The sequence below is a fragment of the Lethenteron reissneri genome, chromosome 63 (genome assembly GCF_015708825.2).
Source record: "Lethenteron reissneri isolate LAM-NWPU_2019-01 chromosome 63, ASM1570882v1, whole genome shotgun sequence".
Taxonomy (NCBI): domain Eukaryota; kingdom Metazoa; phylum Chordata; class Hyperoartia; order Petromyzontiformes; family Petromyzontidae; genus Lethenteron; species Lethenteron reissneri.
Window position 1 is genome coordinate 8,186,420 of NC_083841.1, and position 24,910 is coordinate 8,211,329.

The 24,910-nt window shown below is 44.9% G+C and overlaps 1 protein-coding gene across 3 annotated transcripts in view; it reads right to left on the reverse strand.

Annotated features, from left to right (window-relative positions):
* Positions 1-16,594: 16,594 nt before the first annotated feature.
* LOC133358640 (galactosylgalactosylxylosylprotein 3-beta-glucuronosyltransferase 1-like) overlaps positions 16,595-24,910 on the reverse strand; it is a 54,597-nt gene continuing 46,281 nt past the window's right edge. For all 3 annotated transcript variants that reach the window (XM_061577026.1, XM_061577025.1, XM_061577028.1), the window contains 3 exons: positions 23,626-23,814; positions 21,921-22,025; positions 16,595-19,191 (listed from right to left, as the gene is read on the reverse strand). In XM_061577026.1, coding sequence (XP_061433010.1) covers positions 19,105-19,191; positions 21,921-22,025; positions 23,626-23,814 — 381 coding nt within the window. In that variant the 3' untranslated portion in view covers positions 16,595-19,104. The remainder of the gene's footprint in view (positions 19,192-21,920; positions 22,026-23,625; positions 23,815-24,910) is intronic.

The following is a 24,910-nucleotide window of genomic DNA, read 5'->3' on the forward strand; positions in this document are numbered from 1 at the left end:
GTATCTGCTGGGCAGCCAGGCTGCGGCGCATAACAAGATACCACCCGGAGGCGTAGGTCGTTTGAGTCGATTTCGATGGACATGAGGCGGTCGGAAACACGGTGGACGGCCACGACGTTGTCTCGTAGATTTTGGCTGACTGCGATTCCAACGCCGTTCTTGGTGTTCCTTTCACCGTTTTAGAACAGTTTGTATCCTTCTCTAATCTCCCTGGCCTTTGCTCAACTCCGCTTCGTTTCTTGGATGCATACGATGTCGATACGATGGGCCTTTAGGGCAGCTGACAATTCTCGACTTATCCCTGTCAATGTTCCGATGTTGAGTGTTCCCAGCCGTAGTCGGACTAACTTCATTAGCCTGCCCCATCCATGAGCAGGTAGCCCTCGTCCACTTCTCGCGTCGTTTGGGCGAGGACGGCGCCCTAGCTTGTTCCAAGTTGATTTGACGTTGCCATAGATGCGACACAGAAATACTTTGGCCGGTGGGTCGCTCCATCTGACGCCAAAGACCCTCACCGTTGGTTGGAATCCAGCCGGCACCGCGTGGAGGTGGTGATGGGATTTTGCCGGCCAGGAAGCCAATGGAACTATGCGATTTTTAATCTAGATTGAAAACTAATTTCTTTAAATCTGCTTGTGTTCATTTTCCTGTCCTTCACCCATACATCCGATTAGCATGGTTGGCTACCTTTGGTGTGAAAGCAGTTTAACATACATACATATAACCCTGGCTTGTTCCATTTTTTTTTTTTGCCATTGTCTTGGGCAGGACTTAACAAGGGACAATGGCCGGTGGTCGAGACGAGTGGGAAAATGGTGGCTAAATAATACAGGTAGGAACAATGTTCCACACTGCCCACCAGGGATTTTTTGTCTGTCTGTCTGTCTGACTGTCTGTCTGTCATGCATAAATAAATATATAACATAAACAGCTCTTTGATTGGTGGAAACCTACTGCCGGGTACGGAGAGGGGAGGTGCCTAAGGGAGGAGGGTCAGGGGAGGGACCTAAGGAAGGGGGGAGTCAGGAGAGGGGCCTGAGGGAGGGGTCAGCGGAGGGGCCTGAGGGAGGGGGGGTCAGGGGAGGGGCCTAAGGGGGGGGGGTCAGGGGAGGGGCCTAAGTATATGGGGGGGGGTGCTCAGGGGAGGGGCCTATGGGAAGGGGGGACAGGGTTGGGGCCTAAGGATATGGGGGGTGGTCAGGGGAGGGGCCTAAGGGAAGGGGAGTCAGGGGAGGGGCCTAAGGGAGGGGGGGGGATAGTTAAGGGGGCTGTCTGCCTGGCTACCTAAAGTCAAGTTATCTTTTATACATACAGGTAGGAACAACAGGTTCCACACTTGCCCACCAGGGATTATTTGTCTGTCTGTCGTGCACGAATGCGCTGTCCAACCAAGTTCCTACCTGCCCACTTCGAAGGAACGCGTTGGACCACTCGTGATGAGAGGACGACAACTGCAGCCATGGAGCGATGAGATCAGCTCAGCGCACTAAATGGGTTTTGGCCTTTTCGGTCCCTTGAAATCGCGACATAGGAAAGCCTTCAATCCAGCAGTGGATGGGCAATGGCCCGCCGATAGATCCAGGGTAGGGCGCTAGTAAATCAAACTCAATAATAGCGTTCGTTGTCTGTAAGTGTAATCAACAAAGTGCTCATTGCAGAACTGCTTTCCAGCTGCACGTGCCTGGCTGGCAACTCACAAAACCAATCAAGGCTGTTCTGCAGCTGATTCCATTGCAGGTTCAGCAGTGTGAGTTTAGTCAGTCTGTCAAACACACCAGGTGGGAGAGATTTTAGCTGGTTTTGTGTCAGGTATAGCTTATACACGTATACCTTTCGAATCACAGTGTTAAAACTTACATCATAATCGAATACTATAATAAAGGGCAATGTGGATAAACAGAACAATGTTTTCATTCACTTTGTGAACATGTCTGTTTTAACATCTGAGATCTTTACACAGGGATGCTGGTATGGTGTAACGATTAGCACACCGGACTTGCAATGTAAAGACAGCTGGTTCGATCTCTTAGCGCGGCAGTTGAAACAATGAACATGAGCTCGAATCTCGATACCTCCTATCCGTCCAGCAGTGTAAATGGGTACATAGCGGTGTATTGGTCAGCAGGTCTCACCACAAGAAAACAACGCCAAATGAAAAAAACTCCCCTTCATAGTTGTAAAATATAAAGTCTGCTTTCCTCTATGATTACATAATTAGTTCTGTACTCAAACTACTGATCATCAGACTTCACTACCGTATTTTCCCGCATATAGCCCGCATACACATATAACCCGCAGACGCATATACCCCGCAAAAATAGCGTTTGTGTAAAACAAATTCAGGTAGCTCGCACCTCCATATACTCCGCATGCATTCATATATTTAACGTCGTTACCGCAGCTTAATTCCATCATATTAATACGAAGTTTATATTTATAATGCATTCCACTATCAATTGTTAACATTAAAATCATAACGTGCACAAAGAAAACAAACGAACCGGAAACGAGTGAACTTAACACAGTAAATACGTAACAAAAGTAAATATTCAATAAGTAACACATAACTGGTAGATAAGTACAGTTTAAACACTGGTATTTGTGCACTGCGTAGATAATAGCGGCACTACGGTACGTCGTTGCCTCGCCCCCAACCCCTCCCACCTCTCTCTCCCCCCAGCTGCCCCACCTCTCAACCCCTCCCCCCAACCCCTCCATCTTTCCAGCTCTCCCGTCGCCGCCGCACACCTTGCTCTGCCCCACCCCCTAACCCCCACCTCTCTCGACCCCAGCTGCCCCACCCCCCAACCCCCACCTCTCTCTCCTTCCAGCTCTCCCGTCGCCGGTAAACCGTGCGCACACTTCAAACATTGTCGTTTAATTGTACAAACAATTCATTTTAAACGTGATAACGTGCAATTTTAGTGTGAGTGGTTTATTCAGCAGTACTTTAGTCAAAGGTAAGTGTTGCATAGTGGATAATCCTACCATGAAAAAATGTAAACGATTCAAGACATGTCACACGTGTAAAATATTTTTGGGATAGCCCGCACCTCCATATATCCCGCAGGGTCTTGTTTAGTTTGTAAAAAGTGGTATACCCCGCGGATTATATGCGGGAAAATACGGTAGTTTCGATGGGTGGCAAGACGAGGTTTTAAACAATTAGGTTTGATAAGGTTTAAATTAAAAACCTCAATATCCCGAAGGGCCAGTTCGGGTGAGGTTTTGAGCTTTAATATGAAAAGACGCCAATTTGGTTTTTGCAGGAAGTTTGACTGAACTAACGGACTGCAGAAGGCCAGAGCTCGGAAATCAGAAATCTTGGCATTACCTGAGTTACTAGTGTCATCAAACGAACCCAATTTCCACCGTGAACAGGTTCGTGGATCAGGACCTGGATGAGGATGTACTCGATTCCGAAGAATGTGATAGTGATGTCGTAATTGTGATGGAGAAGAATGGAGTGACCGACGCGGAAAAGGATGGAGTGGCTGACGAGGCTTCGGCGAATGCAGGGAAGGCCAAAGGGTGCTCGATGGGCCAGTTTTGGCACTACTTTACCGATGATCCGGAACCGCACATGTTGAAGAATGCCGTCTGCAAACATTGTCGCACCATATTCAACCATCACAAGAAGAGTGAGCAGGCGATGAGGCACCTGAATACATGCGCTGCTTTTCGGAGGGCAATGAATGGCACCGATATAGATCGTCCCAAGTGGTATGCATCGGGCGACGCCATCGAAGGCAAGTGGCAGCTCAACTCCATCTACATCGAATGCTTCGTCATTGGAGAGGGTTTGAACCCTGCTAAGCGAAAAGCGCTGGAGAACATCTTACTGGAGACACCACTCGACAATGAGACGACGGTTGATGACGAGAGGTGAGAGGCGCTCTTTATACAGCTCACCGAGTACGTCATTTCGGCGCAGCAGGAGAAGGATGCCGGCGGGTTTGGATTCATTATGCTGCTCAAGGGACGTAAGACACCTTTGGAGTATGGGTAGTCTGACGGCATGACCTGGCCCGATCTTCAGAAGATCAGCGTCAATCTGTTCACGATTTGGGAGGAATGCAAATAAAACCATGAAGTTTGAACCTTAAACCTCAAATTCGGATCTGAAAAAAATAGGTTTTTTTCACCCCTGCTAAATCCTATCCTGGGCCATCTCCACATCCCCTCCAAGGTCCTTGATGTCCTGGTTCACCGCTTGAAACCACCTGTTTCTAGGCCTGCCTCTCGGTCTCCATCCTTGTGCTTAATTATCCATGATACTCTTTCAGAAATATACACAAATGGCCTACATTCTATATCTCTCCTACGTAAAAAGTACAACTTATTTTCACACATATCACAAACAAAGCCTTCTTGGTGTGCATAAACTCATCAATATTAGTTTAGTTCAACACAAGCGAATACTGGACCGATTTTAACATTTCATCTTGTAATGTGGATTTCTCTCTTCTTAAAGAATGTCCTAACCAGCTGTGCCGAGTATATTTCAGCCTGCCTAAGATGGGCACCACCTCTCTCGCCACGTTCCTCGTCTGCTGATCTCCGACCCAAACCGGTTGTGAGGGATTGCTCATTTTTAACATGGGGTCCATTTTCTCTCCCCCGCAATTCCCTCAATGTTTTATTGGTCACCAATGTAGATTTTTTTAAGGTGCTTTAACGGCGACAGAAAGGACGATAATTCGATCCGGAATTTAATTAATTTTAAGATTTGGAATGTATTAACCATGCTTTGATTCGTCATGCACTATTGACGCTATGCACAAGGACGCGAACCAATTGTGATGGATAATTTATTGACAACAAAGCACAACCAATTATTAAAACTCGCGCAACAGGAACAGCACACATTTACATAACCTCGTAGTTTACCAGCTTAACACAGCGACCCTGCGTGTCGACAATTGCAGACACCACGGCGACCGTTCGCACCAACCCTTACGCATGCTTCCTTCATGGGTGACGAGGCAACAGAGCACGCAAATCCGCTCTCGAGGTTGTGCACAGCCTCAGGTATGCCCCAGAAACCAACGATTGTGCCGCGTGTCCAGGATTCAGCGCAGAATCAACCTTGGTCTTGGTTTGCACTCACAACAGTGCTTGTCGTAATGGCTACATACAGCGGCAGTATTGGGACTTGGTTGGCACTCACAACAGCACTCCGAGCGGCTCCACGCAGCGAGAGTCTCGGGACTTGGTTTGCACCCTCAATAGCGCTCTGAGCAGTTCCACGCAGCGATAGCCTCGGTAACTGAGCGACCTGCCCTGCAGTAGCACGTTGCAGCAGCTGGTCTTCACCAGGAATCCCTTGGTCGTGGTGAGTGCCGACCATTTCCCCCCTCCCCCCCATACACTGGTAGTGCTTAAGGGGCCATCCATTTACAACGTACGCAAGGAGGGGGGAGGGGGGTTAACCCAAATGCGTACGCTTGGGGGCCGTTCATAAATGACGTCACACGATTTTGGACGATTTTTCATCCCCCCACCTCGTCACACGGCGTCACAAAAAGTCAGACCCCCCTCAAATATGACGTTACAAAGCTCTGCTCCCCCCCCAACCATATTTCCATTTTGAAAATAAAACATGCTTCAAATCAATTTAGATTATTGTCATTGTAGTGCGTTTTTAACGTGGCGCTGCAATATGATGTTGTAGGAGAAAACACGTATTAAAAAGGAGGCGGAAAGCTTAAATTTTGCATAACATTCACTTGGAAATATTAAACGTATAATTAAAACTGCAGATCTTCAGAATATTATATAGAAACTATCTTATAATCTATATATATAAAATCGCAAATCTGTCTGTGTGTGTGTCTGTGTGGCCGGACCATACGCAGTTTCATTGGACGGCGGTTGCCCCTGGCAACGGGTAGCGACGCATTCGCTGCGGGGTGGACGCCATTTTGAATTCCCCTTAAAAATATGCGCACGCATTAACACGCGACTCTGAGGTAAATTCATCAAAGTTTCACATCCTCTTCACTCCCCCCCCCCCCCACCACAATGTGTGCAATTACTATTATAGGGTCGGTAGATAATAAAATTATAGCGATTAGACAATATTATTGTAGCGCGGGGGGGGGGGGGTGTACCGGACCCAGTACCCAGCCTCAGCCGGGTGGGCAATCTAGGCGAGGCCGGAGGCTCTGTATGGTACTAGGCCTCGACACCCACCACGCGACTCTGAGGTAAATTCATCAAAGTTTCACGTCCTCTTCACTCCCCCCCCCCCCCACCCCAATGTGTGCAATTACTCTTATAGGCTCGGTAGATAATAAAATTATAGCGATTAGACAGTATTATTGTAGCGCGGGGGGGGGGGGGGGGAATGGCACCCGTACCCAGCCTCAGCCGGGTGGGCAATTTAGGCGAGGCTGGAGGCTCTGCACGGTACTAGGCTTCGACACCCCACCACACTATAGGCCGTACATATTACTGCACAGCGGCCGAGGAGATCGTGGCTGGGGGGGGGGGTTATTAAGAAATATATTTTTCACCCGGGCAACGCCGGGTACTTATGCTAGTACTTATATATAAACACCCAGCTCTGTTATTCTGTGACTGTGTCATTGTGATTAACGCGGCACGGATTGGTTGAAGTGCGGCACTTGATCGCGAGCAAGCAGCCAACCAGAGGTGTACTCCTCCCAAACATGTATGTCCCCGGATTGGTTGAAGTGCGTCACGTGACCGCGAGCAATCAGCCGGGTGAGTGAGAGTGAGGAGACGGGTGAGTGAGAGTGAGGAGACGGGTGAGTGAGAGTGAGGAGACGGGTGAGTGAGAGGGAGGAGACGGGTTATTGAGAGTGAGGAGACGTGAGTGAGGCAGAGCCGTGCTCCGTCCACTGCTGCCCTGAGGGACCCCCGTGCTCTCCACTGCTGGCTGGAGGGAGAGTGAGGAGACGTGAGTGAGGCAGAGCCGTGCTCCGTCCACTGCTGCCCTGAGGGACCCCCGTGCTCTCCACTGCTGGCTGGAGGGAGAGCTGCGCTGTCTCCACTGCTGCCGTGAGGGAGCCAGACGCGCTCTCTCCACTGCTGCCCTGAGGGAGAGCCGTGCTCTGTCCACTGCTGCCCTGAGGGAGAGCCGCGCTATCTCCACTGCTGCTGTGAGGGAGCCAGACGTACTCTCTCCACTGCTGCCCTGAGGCAGAGCCGTGCTCGGTCTGCTGCTGCGCTGAGGGAGAGCCGCGCTCTCTTCACTGCTGCCCTGAGGCAGAGCCGTGCTCTGTCCATTACATTAGTACTGAAGTTTTTTTGTGCTTAAATCCACTGCTGGATGAAGGCTCACCGCACACTGTGCGAATGGATCGTAAGGATTTACTTGACGAGTCTGTTGGGGGCCGCCGCACGCTGTGGATGTTTGGGGCTGCCGCAGGCTGTGGTTGTTCGGGGGCGCCATAGGTTGTTCGGGGGCGCCATAGGCGCCCCCCAACAACCTAGTTATCAAATATTAAAAGTAATTATAACTATGAAAAAATCATTGAAACTTTGTAGTAGAACGAAGCAAAATGGAGAATACAATTATAACAATCATATATTCATTCCACAGAATGAAAAGCCCTCGTAGAATCATTAGAATCAAAATGTTTAATAACAATCAAAATTTTAAAAATGTGTGCTTCTCCATTCTCCCATGGAGAAGCAAAATGCTCCTTCATGGAATAAATAAAAGGTTGCGCATTTTTATGTGACGTCATATATCTCACACCCCACCCCCCCTCGTCACACATTGTCACAAATGCCTGACCACCTCCCGCCCCCCCCCTAGGTACGTGATGTCATTTATGGACGGCCCCTTGCATACGGGGGGTCTACTGACAAATTATATACGCATAGGAAACGGGGGGGTTGGTGAAGCCTCGATAATAATTTGTCTACATTGGCCTTCAAATTAGTTAGATAGTCCGGTGGTGAACTGTCTGTTTGCTTAAACACGTTAATATTATGAATCCTTGATCGTTTCTGCGTGGATTAAATATCGGCCGTTCTATAGGATTGGGGGGGGGGGTGCGTCAAGTGTACATACGCATGTGGGGGGGGGGATTTAAAAAGTGCGCGTGCGTACAGGGAGGCGGGGGGGGTCAAGTCTTGACAGATTTTTGCGTACGTACTAAATGGATGGCCCTTAAATACACAAATGTGGCCCTGCACTTACATCCTCTGTCAATAAACTTGTCTTGTGCAGAGCCTCCCAATCGGAACCCTATAAAACCATTGTATAAGCCCTGACTTTTTGTTGACTTCAATTTACAGCAATCACGCACAGCCCCGTCGACTAATCTAGGCCGCTGTACGTGAGCTGTATCGTTCAGTTTCGTTCCGACAAACGGGGCACTACTTTTTCTTTTGCTCAATATGTTCAACGTTAATAAAAGGTATCCAAGCAAAAAGTTCTCCACGCATTATCCTGCAGTTAATGAGAAAAGTGTAATTTATTGGCGCACTATATTGACTGCGTATTGAGACATAAAAAACTGTTGAGCTAGATTTTCAACCAATCAGCATCGAAAATGTAAGTAGGTCAGAGCCAAAATCAAGCCAATATCATTACGCACATGTAAACATGGAGGAGGACTTAAGCAGCGCAGCTTCATCTGATAGCGGCGATCAAACTCGATTAACACAGGTATGTTTACTCACTTGAATTGAATGTTATGCAAGTTAATATATTGCCAACTGGGTTTATAATTTATTCTTCATATCTTTAATATAGGACTTCTTCGTGAGGCAGCTCAAATGAAATCAGATCAGAGCATTCTGACACACATTCGTGGGAAAGACTGCATTGCAATCGAGGTCCGATACCACAAATCCTGCTATCGAGATTACGCAAGATTTCTCAGCAAAACTGAAAAACATATAGGTAGGTAAAAAAAAATGTTTGTTCACAAATCTGTGGGGTCACTCCAATTACATTTACATATTGCGTGTGAATGCAATGTAATTCCATAATCAAATTATTTCTCTATAGAAAGTAGGGCTTTAAATATACATGTCCTATCTAATGCTCTGACTGGAGCCTTCACTTAGCACCAGTGAGACGTATGCTGGCATGGTATTTTGCATATGACCGCCAAAATTATGCAAGGTACCTATCAGCATATTGGGTCGAGATGATCAATCTTCCAAAGACTCATCCACACTGCTATGAAGAAGTTACTGCAAAAGGAAACTGGACAGTACAGCGTAAGGATGCTAACAGGTTCTCATCCATAGCTTGTGACCAAGCAATAGAACAAACCTGCAACCGTGATTCAAAGACCAAGGGCGGCATAACTGGGATAACATTGAACAGAGGTGCCGTCCAGCGATGGATACTGTCTCATCCTGAACGTTCTGCAATCACAAGGCAGTGTGAAATGATGGCTGGAATGCAACATGAAGAGAGGGGTCATAAAGAGTTGGATGCAACAAGAATTGCAAAAGACAATGCTGCTGTTATATCTTTGGTTTCAGCGGTTGAGTCTATGATCAATCCCTTGCTGCCTCGTGAAGATCTTGTAGGTATTAGCTCTGGTGTTGTTGCTACAAAGACTGTCAGAGATGACATACAAAGTGCTTGTGATAAAGGTGAAACAGCTCTGAAAATTTTCATCCAAGATCGAGTCCAGTCATCAAAAACAGACTTCTTCTCTCCAATAAAGTCATTGAAGCTCACTGCGTTTGGGGATCAAATGAAGAAATCACCCAAGACAAAAGATGGAAATCAAGTCATTCTAAAAAATGACAGGAGACTCTTTGCACGACTGTTAGTGATAAGTCAATCCCTGTCTGTAAACTTGAAAGAGATTCTGACATATTCACTTGGCAATATCTCATCCCCGCTAGCAAGCACTGATGGTTCATTAGCCAAAACAAATAAGGCTGCTTTTCTAGCTTGTTTAGAATCAAAGAACAAGGACTGTCATGTGAACAAGACTGTTGGTGATAATGGTGCCCTACTGATATATGGCATGGCATTTGTAATAAAGGACTCGACCACGAAGTCTGGCTTGGTGTCCTTTATTCGGTTCTTCCTCGTAACCCACACGGCTGTCCTTCTATAAGGCTTCTATACCGATACTGATACTGCTGTTAACCCCGTCACGCCAACAGCTCCTCTGTTGGTTTCCCGTTGTTCTCGTAGCCTTGCTGGCTGTTACCCTCACGCAGCCCCACTGGTTGCTCTCTCTCTGCAGTTTCTCCTCTCGTCGCTCTCGTAGCCTCTCTCTCTGCAGTGTCTCCTCCCGTCGCTCTCGTAGCCTCTCTCTCTCTCTTCTCGTCGCTCTCGTAGCCTCTCTCTCTTCACACAGCCTCGCCGGCTGTGTTCACTGCAGCTCCTCGACCGCCTTCTCTCTAGCAGCCCCACTGCTGTCCTCTCTCACAGCTCCGCTGGCTGCTCCCTTAGCTGGCCACCGCTGGCCGCCGTGCCACCCCTCTTGGCTTCGCCCAACGTGGCCTTACTCTGGTCCAGTCTCACTCTCTCTCCCCTCCTCTTCCGGTCGCATCTCTTAAGAACCTTAACCTTGCTCCCACGTCACCTAACTCCACCTCTCCGTGACGTCACATCCGGGAGGTCGCCCGCGCCCGCATTACACATTGATCAGGAGTCTCAACACATTCGGTGAGCTTGCTGATGATCTTCTTCAACTTATGATTAAGATGGGTAGAAAGTTCAGTTGTCCAAGGGTCGATTTTGTCATTGATCGCTACCTGGCAGTGAGCATCAAAAATGCTGAACGATCAAGACGTGCTGTTGCTGGACAACAATTACTGCAAATATACAGCATCAAGCAGGTAGACTCCAAGTCAGTGGACCAAGTTTCTAGCCAGTGGTGAAAATAAAAAAGCCTTGACAGACTTTCTCTTTGAGACATGGAGAACTGTGCCTTTACAAGCAGCTGGAAAAGACATAAGCTATCTTTGTGGCACACAGAAATGTATGTCATCAACTCACTCTTAAAGATGGCATTATGTCTGTCAAAGAGGTAGAATCTTTGACTTGTGACCATGAAGAAGCTGACACGAGGCTCCTACTTCATGCAAAACATGCCTGGAGTGAACTTTATAATAAGATAATCATCCAGAGTCCTGACACTAATGTTGCTATCATTTCACTTTCAATAATGGCTAAGCTTCCCTCTAGGCCGCTGTCGGTAGCCTAAAAGAGGCCTAGAAATAGGGTTTCGTTCCACCAAGTGGGGCACTACCTACTTTTTTAATATTTAACATCAGAAATATATAGAGATTCCTTAGGAAAAAGTTCTCTGCACACAACCTTGCAGTTTTTGAGAAAAATGATGCTAAAGGTGCCCATTTTGAAAAAAGGGAAACCATAGGGAATTTTGCACTTTTAAACCTGTTTATCATATAAACCCAAAAATGCAGAATTACCACTTGAAGTACAAAATTAACCAGTTTGAAATGTGTGATATACCTGAAGTTGCTATCTATGCACAGTAAACATGATAAGATTATCAAGAAAACTTCTGCTGTAGCATTAACATCCCAATTACTTCTCATTACGTTGTTCCAATTGAAAGGTAATATTTGAGGTAAAATCTGAATAACAAATAGAATTAAGCCAAAATATAATATATAAAAAAGCACTTTTCAAAATAACACGTTTAATGGTGAATTGTCAATTCGCATACATGAGCAGCAACTGTACTACATGTACATATTCACAGCAATGATTATTGTAAACAAGATTGAATTTTGATTGATTTATATTAATATATATGTCCTATATTAATTTTTTTTATCATATACACATCACTAAATATCAAGATCACTGTCCTCACTATCAGATTCACATAAAACAATATCCTCAGTTAATCTCACATTGTCACAATGAACACATTTACATAGGTCAGTGCAGGCCAGGTCAGCCTTGTGGCATGAGCACCTTCCACCTGTACAAGTACGAGACTTACACCCACAGTGGAGTGACCCCAAAATCTGTTGTGAAGCTGGATCTTTAGTCATCCATGATATGATGAGATCACCATCCTTGACAATCCATCCAAAGCCGTCTGGACTGGGAGCATTTATAAAAGGATCCAATGCTCTCCTGTGGATTGCAGCTAGGTAGTTAGCACGCTTGAAGTGCTCTGTAAGTGCATCTTTTGTTGGAGGTAATGCCTGTTCGGAAGAGGCCTGGACACAGAACCTATTGTATCTGGCCAAATTAACATCCGATACCTTTTCTCCATACAGCTCACACACAAAACGTTCTATGGTCACAAATGTGGTGCTGTCCATTTCAAATTGCCTCCCAAGAGCAATAAATGCACGGATGTACTCTGCATTTCCAGACACTATATTTAGTGGTTTCTCTTTTCCTTTCCCATAAAAGGAACTAGTTGAGTCACAGCCAGTGAATGTGTGTAGTCCTATCAGTGCCTCTGTTAGTGAAGGACCCAAAGCAGAACCAATAGCCTGGAGATCTAACATTCTTTGCCTGTCTTTTGTTCCTGTCAGAAAGTACATCTTTGCTGAGGGAAGCTTAGCCATTATTGAAAGTGAAATGATAGCAACATCAGTGTCACGACTCTGGATGATTATCTTATTATAAAGTTCACTCCAGGCATGTTTTGCATGAAGTAGGAGCCTCGTGTCCGCTTCTTCATGGTCACAAGTCAAATATTCTACCTCTTTGACAGACATAATGCCATCTTTAAGAGTGAGTTGATGACATACATTTCTGTGTGCCACAAAGATAGCTATGTCTTTTCCAGCTGCTTGTAAAGGCACAGTTCTCCATGTCTCAAAGAAAAAGTCTGTCAAGGCTTTTTTATTTTCACCACTGGCTAGAAACTTGGTCCACTGACTTGGAGTCTTCTGCTTGATGCTGTATATTTGCAGTAATTGTTGTCCAGCAACAGCACGTCTTGATCGTTCAGCATTTTTGATGCTCACTGCCGGGTAGCGATCAATGACAAAATCGACCCTTGGACAACTTTCTACCCATCTTAATCATAAGTTGAAGAAGATCATCAGCAAGCTCACCGAATGTGTCTGGTATATTCTTGAGACTCCTGATCAATGCCATGCCATCTATCAGTAGGGCACCATTATCACCAACAGTCTTGTTCACATGACAGTCCTTGTTCTTTGATTCTAAACAAGCTAGAAAAGCAGCCTTATTTGTTTTGGCTAATGAACCATCAGTGCTTGCTAGTGGGGATGAGATATTGCCAAGTGAATATGTCAGAATCTCTTTCAAGTTTACAGACAGGAATTTACTTATCACTAACAGTCGTGCAAAGAGTCTCCTGTAATTTTTTAGAATGACTTGATTTTCATCTTTTGTCTTGGATGATTTCTTCATTTGATCCCCAAACGCAGTGAGCTTCAATGACTTTATTGGAGAGAAGAAGTCTGTTTTTGATGACTGGACTCGATCTTGGATGAAAATTTTCAGAGCTGTTTCACCTTTATCACAAGCACTTTGTATGTCATCTCTGACAGTCTTTGTAGCAACAACACCAGAGCTAATACCTACAAGATCTTCACGAGGCAGCAAGGGATTGATCATAGACTCAACCGCTGAAACCAAAGATATAACAGCAGCATTGTCTTTTGCAATTCTTGTTGCATCCAACTCTTTATGACCCCTCTCTTCATGTTGCATTCCAGCCATCATTTCACACTGCCTTGTGATTGCAGAACGTTCAGGATGAGACAGTATCCATCGCTGGACGGCACCTCTGTTCAATGTTATCCCAGTTATGCCGCCCTTGGTCTTTGAATCACGGTTGCAGGTTTGTTCTATTGCTTGGTCACAAGCTATGGATGAGAACATGTTAGCATCCTTACGCTATACTGTCCAGTTTCCTTTTGCAGTAACTTCTTCATAGCAGTGTGGATGAGTCTTTGGAAGATTGATCATCTCGACCCAATATGCTGATAGGTACCTTGCATAATTTTGGCGGTCATATGCAAAATACCATGCCAGCATACGTCTCACTGGTGCTAAGTGAAGGCTCCAGTCAGAGCATTAGATAGGACATGTATATTTAAAGCCCTACCTTCTATAGAGAAATAATTTGATTATGGAATTACATTGCATTCACACGCAATATGTAAATGTAATTGGAGTGACCCTACAGATTTGTGAACAAACATTTTTTTTTACCTACCTATATGTTTTTCAGTTTTGCTGAGAAATCTTGTGTAATCTCGATAGCAGGATTTGTGGTATCGGACCTCGATTGCAATGCAGTCTTTCCCACGAATGTGTGTCAGAATGCTCTCATCTGATTTTATTTGAGCTGCCTCACGAAGAAGTCCTATATTAAAGATATGAAGAATAAATTATAAACCCAGTTGGCAATATATTAACTTGCATAACATTCAATTCAAGTGAGTAAACATACCTGTGTTAATCGAGTTTGATCGCCGCTATCAGATGAAGCTGCGCATGCTTAAGTCCTCCTCCATGTTTACATGTGCGTAATGATATTGGCTTGATTTTGGCTCTGACCTACTTACATTTTCGATGCTGATTAGTTGAAAATCTAGCTCAACAGTTTTATATGTCTCAATACGCAGTCAATATATTGCGCCAATAAATGACACTTTTCTCATTAACTGCAGGATAATGCGTGGAGAACGTTTTGCTTGGATACCTTTTATTAACGTTGAACATATTGAGCAAAAGAAAAAGTAGTGCCCCGTTTGTCGGAACGAAATTGAACGATACAGCTCACGTACAGCGGCCTACTCAGCAAAGATGTACTTTCTGACAGGAACAAAAGACAGGCAAAGAATGTTAGATCTCCAGGCTATTGGTTCTGCTTTGGGTCCTTCACTAACAGAGGCACTGATAGGACTACACACATTCACTGGCTGTGACTCAACTAGTTCCTTTTATGGGATAGGAAAAGAGAAACCACTAAATATAGTGTCTGGAAATGCAGAGTACATCAGTGCATTTATTGCTCTTGGGAGGCAATTTGAAATGGACAGCACCACATTTGTGACCATGGAACGTTTTGTGTGTGAGCTGTATGGAGAAAAGGTATCAGATGTTAATTTGGCCAGATACAATAGGTTATGTGTCCAGGCCTCTTCCGAACAGGCATTACCTCCAACAAAAGATGCACTTACAGAGCACTTCAAGCGTGCTAACTACCTAGCTGCAATCCACAGGAGAGCATTGGATCCTTTTATAAATGCTCCCAGTCCAGACGGCTTTGGATGGATTGTCAAGGATGGTGATCTCATCATATCATGGATGACTAAAGATCCAGCTTCTCAACAGATTTTGGGGTCACTCCACTGTGGGTGTAAGTCTCGTACTTGTACAGGTGGAAGGTGTTCATGCCACAAGGCTGACCTGGCCTGCACTGACCTATGTAAATGTGTTCATTGTGACAATGTGAGATTAACTGAGGATATTGTTTTATGTGAATCTGATAGTGAGGACAGTGATCTTGATATTTAGTGATGTGTATATGATAAAAAAAATTAATATAGGACATATATTAATATAAATCAATCAAAATTCAATCTTGTTTACAATAATCATTGCTGTGAATATGTACATGTAGTGCAGTTGCTGCTCATGTATGCGAATTGACAATTCACCATTAAACGTGTTATTTTGAAAAGTGCTTTTTTATATATTATATTTTGGCTTAATTCTATTTGTTATTCAGATTTTACCTCTAATATTACCTTTCAATTAGAACAACATAATGAGAAGTAATTGGGATGTTAATGCTACAGCAGAAGTTTTCTTGATAATCTTATCATGTTTACTGTGCATAGATAGCAACTTCAGGTAAATCACACATTTCAAACTGGTTTATTTTGTACTTCAAGTGGTAATTCTGCATTTTTGGGTTTATATGATAAACAGGTTTAAAAGTGCAAAATTCCCTATGGTTTCCCTTTTTTCAAAATGGGCACCTTTAGCATCATTTTTCTCTAAAACTGCAAGGTTGTGTGCGGAGAACTTTTTCCTAAGGAATCTCTATATATTTCTGATGTTAAATATTAAAAAAGTAGGTAGTGCCCCACTTGGTGGAACGAAACCCTATTTCTTGGCCTCTTTTAGGCTACCGACAGCGGCCTAATCCCTCACCGCACGCCAACTGGCCTGACCTGACTGGCCAACTCGTGCCCCGCCCCCGGTCAAGGCCAGACTTCGTGGCGACTTGGCTTCCGGAGATGGGGGAATGGGGGATTTCCCCCCGTCACCACTCACCCCCCCCATTACTTTATGTAACCTCGGCCACCACACATCACCCCGGTGCGACAGCATTTGACTGTTACACCAGGTCTTGTGCTACCTGAGATCCATCTCGCCATTATCAGTTTGGTGGTGCACAAGACCTGCTCCTGCCTCGTGTTATATTTAATCATGCACACTCACACATCACCGCATGAAACCAAAGTAAATAGCATTTGATTGCAAATTATACACCAAAAACCTCGCAACACTGTGTGAGATAACATACAAGTTCAAGTTAATGTATTAGGTATAGCCCTGTGAGCCATTCGGCTCTTGAATCGGGTGCAACCGCAAAAAAACAAAAAACAAAAACATGAACAAAAAACATCTTAAAGTGAATATGTGACTGAGTGCAAACAGTAAAGCTATAAGGAAGAGTGGCTACACTGCAGGTGCCTGGCATCGATTTCCACTACCCTTTGTAGATAAACAATCTCCAGTCGTTTATTTATGGAAAATTACAGACCACAAAGATTAAATATATTGTTTTAGTAAACCATGGTGGTAGAAATGGCAGATCGCTCTGCGAGCATGTTTATCTCTCACACTAACAGCCACGTTGGGGCGCTGGCCGTGGAGGCTGCTCAACGATTTTACGTGCTCATTTTTACTTGGCAGCCCTGTGATTGGTGGAAAACCCACCACCGTCGCGGTCGCTGACCACATTAACAGTGGCTGCTGACATTTGGGCTATGCCAATTTAAAACCTTTATAAACAGTTTCCCTTTAAAAACTAACCCCCTCTTCCTGATGACGAACGCATGTGTTGCGATCGAAATGTAGTTTTTTGTTATTTTCTTTGAACCGATCTACGAGACTTTACCGAAAGACCCAAAGAATATATATTTCTATAACCGCAAAAAAGAAGTAATCGAAAATGATCACAGGAGTCCTATGGAGTAGGCGTGGCGTTGGCCGAAAGGGGCGTGTGCCCATATATGGTAATTGTGACTCGTGGGTTTAAATTGTATCGATTTAACACAGTCGATCAGGCAGCCATGTTGAAAATATAGATTCATTGGCAATCGATTACATTGGCCAGCGATACTTGGGATCGAGTGTGGCCCCGCTCCCTTTATTTGATTGGATATTAGCCCTGAGGCACAATGACATGATTAAACCGCAAATTATGATTAGGTATTTTTGTTTCCTTATACTATTATTATGCCCGTTTTCATTTTAAACGTTATTCAATGAATTATGTAAAAATCGCATGTCATTAAATGCACCATTGTTTTGTTTAATCTGTGAACAGCAGAAAGTAATTTAAGATTTAAAAAAAACTGCCATTTCAAAGAGGGCTGCTCGATCAACTTTCAGCTGGGTGCCAGATGGACTGAGCCGAATCGATACCAATGAAACCTCGATTCACGATGACTATACATGGGCAAGAACAGGCCCCCCTTTGGCTGACGCCCCGCCCACTTCCATATATGGGGGCAAATATTTGATCGGTGATTTCGTTGTCCCGCAATGCCACCCCACCAAGTGCTCGAGGAGACGCGTGGTCAGCCTGCTGCACGTTGCGCGGCGTGCTTCACACAACTCGTGCAGCCATGAGCCCTTTCTGCAACACGGTCATTAGGTTACACGATGCAGGTTGTGAAGTGACCCTCGATGCAACTTATTACGATCATGAGCGTCGTTGTGCAGAAAACGAGTGACAATAAACAGACAATATAGTTCCCACATCTGGGACCCATCAACTCTCCGATAGGGTGCTTGGAGATACACATCTGCCAGTTCACCAGTATTGGTTCAAGCAAGCCGGACACGACTGATGAACCACTGAATGTCAAAACCGGTCTAAAGTGTATTATTTGTAACCAATGCTGCTGAAAGATTGAACTCCCAGAAGGCCGTGTGGCTGATGGGATGTGTAAACACACTTTATTGACGGGGAGGCATACTCCATGCTATGTGAACATTTTAACTTTGTATTTGGAGACATAAAACATTCCATATGTGATCGACAATTAGTTCACATCCCATACGCTTACACGGGAGGATACATTATGATCTCCGGCAGAGTCAATTTAGGTTCCTATTTCTCTTCCAGCGGAGACTTGTTAAATGCAGTTAAATTAGGGTATCAATCATTTTAACAATTGAGTTCCACGTCAATTTAGTTTATGAGATTTGGGCTCTGAAACCAGCACACATAAACACGGTCGAATCGTGCAATTGTGACAGTGGGGATCTGTTCATTCATGCAAGCAGGTGCCAGATATGTTTAAGTGCTCATCGCTACCATTTATGCATGTTACTGAGAATATTTATGAAAAATAACATTATGAATCAAAACCATAAAACGGCTCAATGTAAATAACTTCCGATAGCAGTCACAGTAAGCACCGCAAAGCAGGCGAGATACACAAATCGCATTATTGCATCTCGAGCAAAGGCAATTACTTTCCCATGCAGAGTGCATTTGTGATGTGCATGCGATGGAATGGACATCTGTGAAAAGAAGCTTAATAGCCCATGATAATCATCCGGGATAAAGAAAGATTTTGATTCTGAATGGAATTGATAAAAAAATGTAACTAAACCACGCAATAAAATGTATTAGTCCAGGATAGGGAGAAACTCGACTGGAGAGTGAGCAACAAGGGGGCCGAGCAGCCACGTAATAAAGATGAGAATATAGCACTCTTACTAGCCTTTGTTTCAATCAGAGCACCCAAGTATGATTGTAATAATAATTACTTGAAATCTTAAGGTGCATTTCATCTGTAGAATTCCATGTATGTGCAGGGATCATGACGCAAAGCAGTGCACTACTTGTTTAGGCAACAGGACCATCACGTCGCATTAAACCGTGCAAAACCCAGCATCGTGCATGAAGCAGTCATCTGTCATTACACCTCCACATTGGGGTCAGAAAAACCTTTTCCTCGTTCGCCCTGAAAGATGGGTTTCGAGGTGCGTGTGTGCCACACCAGAACCTGAAGGACACACAAGCGTGCACGTCTTTCCATTGTTGAAACTCACCACTGCTTCCATAATTCACCACTGTTTCCATCACACCCCACTGCTTTCACAACTCACCACTGCTTCCATCACCCACCACTGCTTCCATCACACCCAAATGCTTCCATAACTCACCATTGCTTCCATAACTCACCACTGCTTACATCATCCTCACCATTTCCACTGACCACACCCAGGCATATATCTCAGTCACCCTAGGTATATCAAAACTGTGCAGTCATATCATGTAATAACATTCAACACAATCCCATTGAACCTGGAATGAATTAATTCATAAAAATAAGAAACACGGAGGTCCAGGCCACTCTTGCACAAGAGACACTGTTCCATTTTTCTCAATGGGTTTGTTTAATCTCCTGGTTAAATAGGAGATTGAACACGAACACAAATACCAATCTCTGGAACACCTAGCCTCTTCCCCTGGGTAGGGACAATGGGGGGATATATGTGGATGCGGGTTGGGCAGTTGGGAGGAGAGTCATCTCATGTTTTCTCTCGACTTGACCCAACGCTCAGGGGTCTGGGCTACTCACGCAACAGAGGATTGCTTGCATCGAACCAACTACAGTATGTACACTATCAGGTGGAACTCGACTAAACTGATGACACACTGGAAAGTCAACACCGGTCCACAGTTTCCTTGAGTTGAGTCAATGCTGCTGAAACGATTCACTGCTAGAAAGACGTGTGGCTGATGGGATGTGTAAAAAATACCATGTTCTTTATAAAGAGGAATATACAGTAAACCCTCTATATCCGCGAGGGCTATACGTTCTTGAAAATGCTCGTGAATGCATAATTCTTGAGTGCAGAAAATTTGTTACAATGGGAAAAAATGGGGTTACGTTCGTGGTGCGAGTGATTACTGGGACACTTGTGGACTAAGAGGGCAGCTGAGGGGACATGCCTAATCTTTGCAGTTTCTAATGTGTAGTGGCATAGCGCTGGCTGCTGGCAGAAATGTGGATCTGCGGCATACGGCAGTCCTGACGTCAGCAGGCCAGGATATACACGAGAGGGGAATCTAGGGGAAAGGTCACAGAAGGGGTCCACCAGGAATCCGCTAGTAGGTTCCAGAAAGGGAGCGTGGCCGAGGCAGAGCAAGGCCACGCTGACAGTTTAAGAGGGGCCCCTGTGGGGGACCTCAGGCCTGTTGTTGGAGTGGGATCCCGGTCGTGCTGCTGAAGTCCATCGTCGCCATTATTCTCGTCGTCGTCTCCATTTCTACCATCTCGGGGAGCCACTAGCCAGGCAACTGTCCTGGCTGAGTAGCGTCGCCGATAATAGATGGACTAAATATTAAATGTGTTAATACCGATGGTGCTCATTAATATAGATGTGCCTCTTAGTCTTATTGTCTCCGAGTTAGTCACTTCAAATGTAACAACATTCTGCACGCACCTCCCTGGTGTCGGTGATCTGGCACTACGCACACTCGCAAATACTGGAGTCTGGCGGGTGTCGCGAATAGGGAATAAGTATACATTTAATTGTTCATGAATGTGAAACTCGCGAATCCAGAACTTGCGCATAGCGAGGGTTTACTGTATTCAGGAAAGAGGTGTATTTGGCAGTCAAAGATGCCAATAGTTATCTGTTTTCAACACGTCTGTACAGTTTGTCAACTTTCAAGTGACAGTCTGTCTCCCCTCGTTTTGTTGCTTTGTTTCCTGCTGTTGTGCCTGGTCTCTCATTGACATGCTAATTTCTCTACCCCCCCCCCCCCTCTCTCTCTCTATTTAAGGCCTCGACACAGAGGCGTTGTTTCTCTGTGTGCCTATGTATTTGTCTCTCTCTGTGTGTCTCTGTGTCATCTCTCTCTGCTTATGTGTCTGTCTATGTGTCTCCGGTTCTGTGTTTTATGTCTCTCTTAAATTTAACAATCTTTGGAAGAACGTAATCAACCAGGTAGGGTGTTGACTGATAATTGTTTTTTTACCCTTCTATCTGGCAACAAAACTGACGCATTTTTACAAGGAGTCATGTTTGCATAGACCACAATACCTGCAGTCATAATGCAAACAAAAAACATAACTCTGATAATGTGCACTGTCCTTGAAGTTGATTGGTCCACACCCGAGACAGCTTTCCTTAGAGCCTAGTCTCACATGGGTTGGACCAGATGACGCCAAAACGCGCTTTGGCGTCATCTGGTCCAACCCATGTGAGACTAGGCTCTAAGGAAAGCTGTCTCGGGTGTGGACCAATCAACTTCAAGGACAGTGCACATTATCAGAGTAATGTTTTTTGTTTGCATTATGACTGCAGGTATTGTGGTCTATGCAAACATGACTCCTTGTAAAAAGGTGTCAGTTTTGTTGCCAGATAGAAGGGTAAAAAACCAATTATCATATTTTTACTGGCAAATGAGGTTCCCATAGTGTAGGGTGTTCACTGTTATGTTAGCCGACTATCTGTGTTGTATTGCATTATATTTCTAAGTTTACTAGGTTTATTTTCTCTTTCATTTGTACCTAATGATGGTTGCTTGTGTTGCAATCGAAACGTCGTATGCTATTATTTAATTTATTATTTTCTCTTTCTACGTGACTTTACCGAAAGAACCAAAGAGTAATTCCTGCAGTCACGAAAGCGCCAAATCAAGTTTAGTCAAGATTATCTCTGTCATGCACTGCTTAAATTGACCTATCTGACCGGAATGATTGATCGGACAAGAGCTCACCTTGGTGCAGTTGTCAGCTTTTGGCTCCAGTTGGTCTCTGGTCACGAGTTGCTCGAGAAGGCTGGACTCCTGGTTCCCACTCCTCGCGTGGAAATTGAAGTATGCCTGCAGATGCAATATGCTACTATCAGCAATAATCTCGCGAAATTTCGAGAGTTTACATTTAAATGTGCAATCAGCATGTGCACAGGAAATTTTAATTAAAAATGTTGGAAGTCTGGAACCGGCTGTCCAGACGACACGCGGTGGAACTGATTCACCAGGATTCTTCACAAAACGCCTCGATGAGATTCTAGAATGGATCTGCTACTCACAACCGAATTGAACTAGATGGAACCGAATGGCCTCCTCTCTTGTTTTAAATATTTCTTATTTTATTATGTTTGTAGAAGGGATGTGAGTAGTCTGCTGGGGTAGAATGTGCAACGTGGATAAAACGGGTAGTGTAAACTTGTTGGAGGTAGCGCTACGGTAGCCGAGGCTGAGAATGAATGGCAGAGACAACGATTGACATAGGTAGAGTACGCGCTGTCTATAGCTAAGCTATTCAGCTAAGTTATTTTTTATTGTATTACTTAAGGCCCAGTGAGCTATGCAGCTCTTTTCAGAAGCGACCTGGCGTCAAATGATAGCTCAATGAAGTTGCTAATTGTGTGGAAATTTACAGCAGTCAGATACTCAAAACACACGTCAAATATAAATGTGTAGGGAAAAACCGGATGACCTGGAGAAAAATCTACGTGACCACGGACAGAGCACGCAAATTCCAAATACAAAGGAGGTGTCAGGGTCGGGATCGAACCCACGACCTCCTGTATACCAGGCGAAGTAGGTGACATCTTGCCACCGTGGCACCCTATGGTCGTAATTGTGAGGAATAATGGGACGAGACAGAATAATGAGAAACATTTACACGTTAGTTGTGGTTGGAGGGTGGTGGTATGACTGGGGTTGACTGGATAGAGTTGGTCAGTCTACAGGAGTAAGGTTGGCTGGGAGCTGGGCACAAGACAGGATGTGGGGCTCCCAGTATGACCTATATGGAAATTCTGACTGGTGGCATGGAGAGAGTGATAGAGAATAAAGGGTCAATACAGCGGCAGGGACACAATCGTTAATTTGCGTGTTGAGAAACAAAACATCTAAGGAGACATCACGTTTCCTTCCCATAGCTATCCCTCTCCACATACAACAAACAATTGTATTTATTACCCTATTCCGTCACTGCCTGTGGAATGTGTGGCCAATGGGATGTTTAAAATGGACACTTTATTTCTTATTCGGAGGAACATTTGCGGACAGGAGATTAATTTTCTGCTTAGTTATTATGTTAATCATATTCTCAACAAAGGCATTGATATTTTTGAGTCACGTGTTATGACTCGCATATAACCATGCAAAAGTTACGCTGGTTAGCACACTTTTTATGAAATACAATATTTGAGAATTTCCACAATTTGTCCATGTCAGCATTTAAACTAAAATGTAATGCTCTAAGTAGGCTACATCCCGAGACTAAAACATATTCATATCCGACACTTGTGATTGGTCGATCGCCTGAGCAGAGTTTACCTGCTCGAGAGGACCCTTGGCACTCCGAGACTTTTTTGGGGAAAATATGTTTATTGGTGCACGCTGGGCATTCTCAAAGATCTGGCAATAGCATCCTTACCATTAGCTCACAGCACCGGTGTTAGCCACCTACTTTAGGATTCTGCAGGAGTAGGTTCAGGTTGATGGCAAAGCCGGCCATGTCGATGGCGAATGATCGCGTGGGGCTGTATGCAACCTTCCAGCCGGTGACCATGCCATTGGCCCCCACCACTACAGATTCGTAACGCAAGCCGCCCACAAACGCCACGGGCCACACGGACACATTTGTTGTGTGTCGCATCTGAAAGAGTGTGGGGGGTGTGGAGGGGGGTGTGCACAGGAGGCAGCGGGGGGAAGGGGGGTATACGTTTATGTGAAGGATTACATTGCCCGTGAATCTATTTAATTAGAAACAGCATCACCTTATGTACCTTCAGGAATTAAACATTCCACAGAATAATCGCCAACCATAGGCAGAACTTACTCTTTGGTTCTTTCGGTAAAGTCACGTAGAAAGAAAATAAATTAAATGATAGCATACAACGTTTCGATTGCAACACAAGCAATCATCAAGTACAAATGAAAGAAAAAACAAACCTATAGAGAGAGAGGGGGGCAGAGAGAGAGGGGGGGATAGAGAAATGAGCATGTCAATGAGAGATTTGGAGCTTTCGTGACTGCAGGAAATGATAGAGCAACAACACGAGAACACAGAGAGAGAAACACACTTAATCAAATAAATTTAGCAAAATTTACAAATGCTAAGTTCGTTTGATTAAGTGTGTTTTCTCTCTCTGTGTGTCCTCGTGTTGTATTTCCTGCAGTCACGGAAGCTCAAAATCTCACATTGACATGCTAATTTCTCTATCTCCCCACCTCTCTCTGTCCTCCTCTCTATTTAAGGCCTCGACAGAGAGGCATTGTTTCTCTGTGTGCCTATGTGTGTGTGTTTCTCTGTGTGTCTATGTGTTATCTCTCTCTGCTCATGTGTCTGTCTATGTGTCCGGCAAAAACAACCCCCTACCTCCTCGTGGTGCCGCACGGGCAACATTGTCGTGGACAGTGCTGTGGGGGGGAGGGCCAATTCCGATTGGCCTTTTCCCTCGGGGCGTTTGTAACCACCACAGCGGCTAAATGGGGGCTTTGGATGGGTGCGAGGGGCTGGTAACCCGTCCACCTTCAATAAATTACCACAAAACCACGTAAAAAACATCTAATTAATAAGCGTGTGCCGGAGGCCCCGGGGGGACAGGCGTCTATGACGTCTCCTGGCCAAACCCCATTTGGTGGAGCCAGGAGATTGAATCTTTCCCCTCGGAATGTTCAAACGCTCACTGCGGAGGAGTTGCTGCCACTCCTCTGTCGGGAGCTGGAACAGTACCGTCTGGATCTCTGTG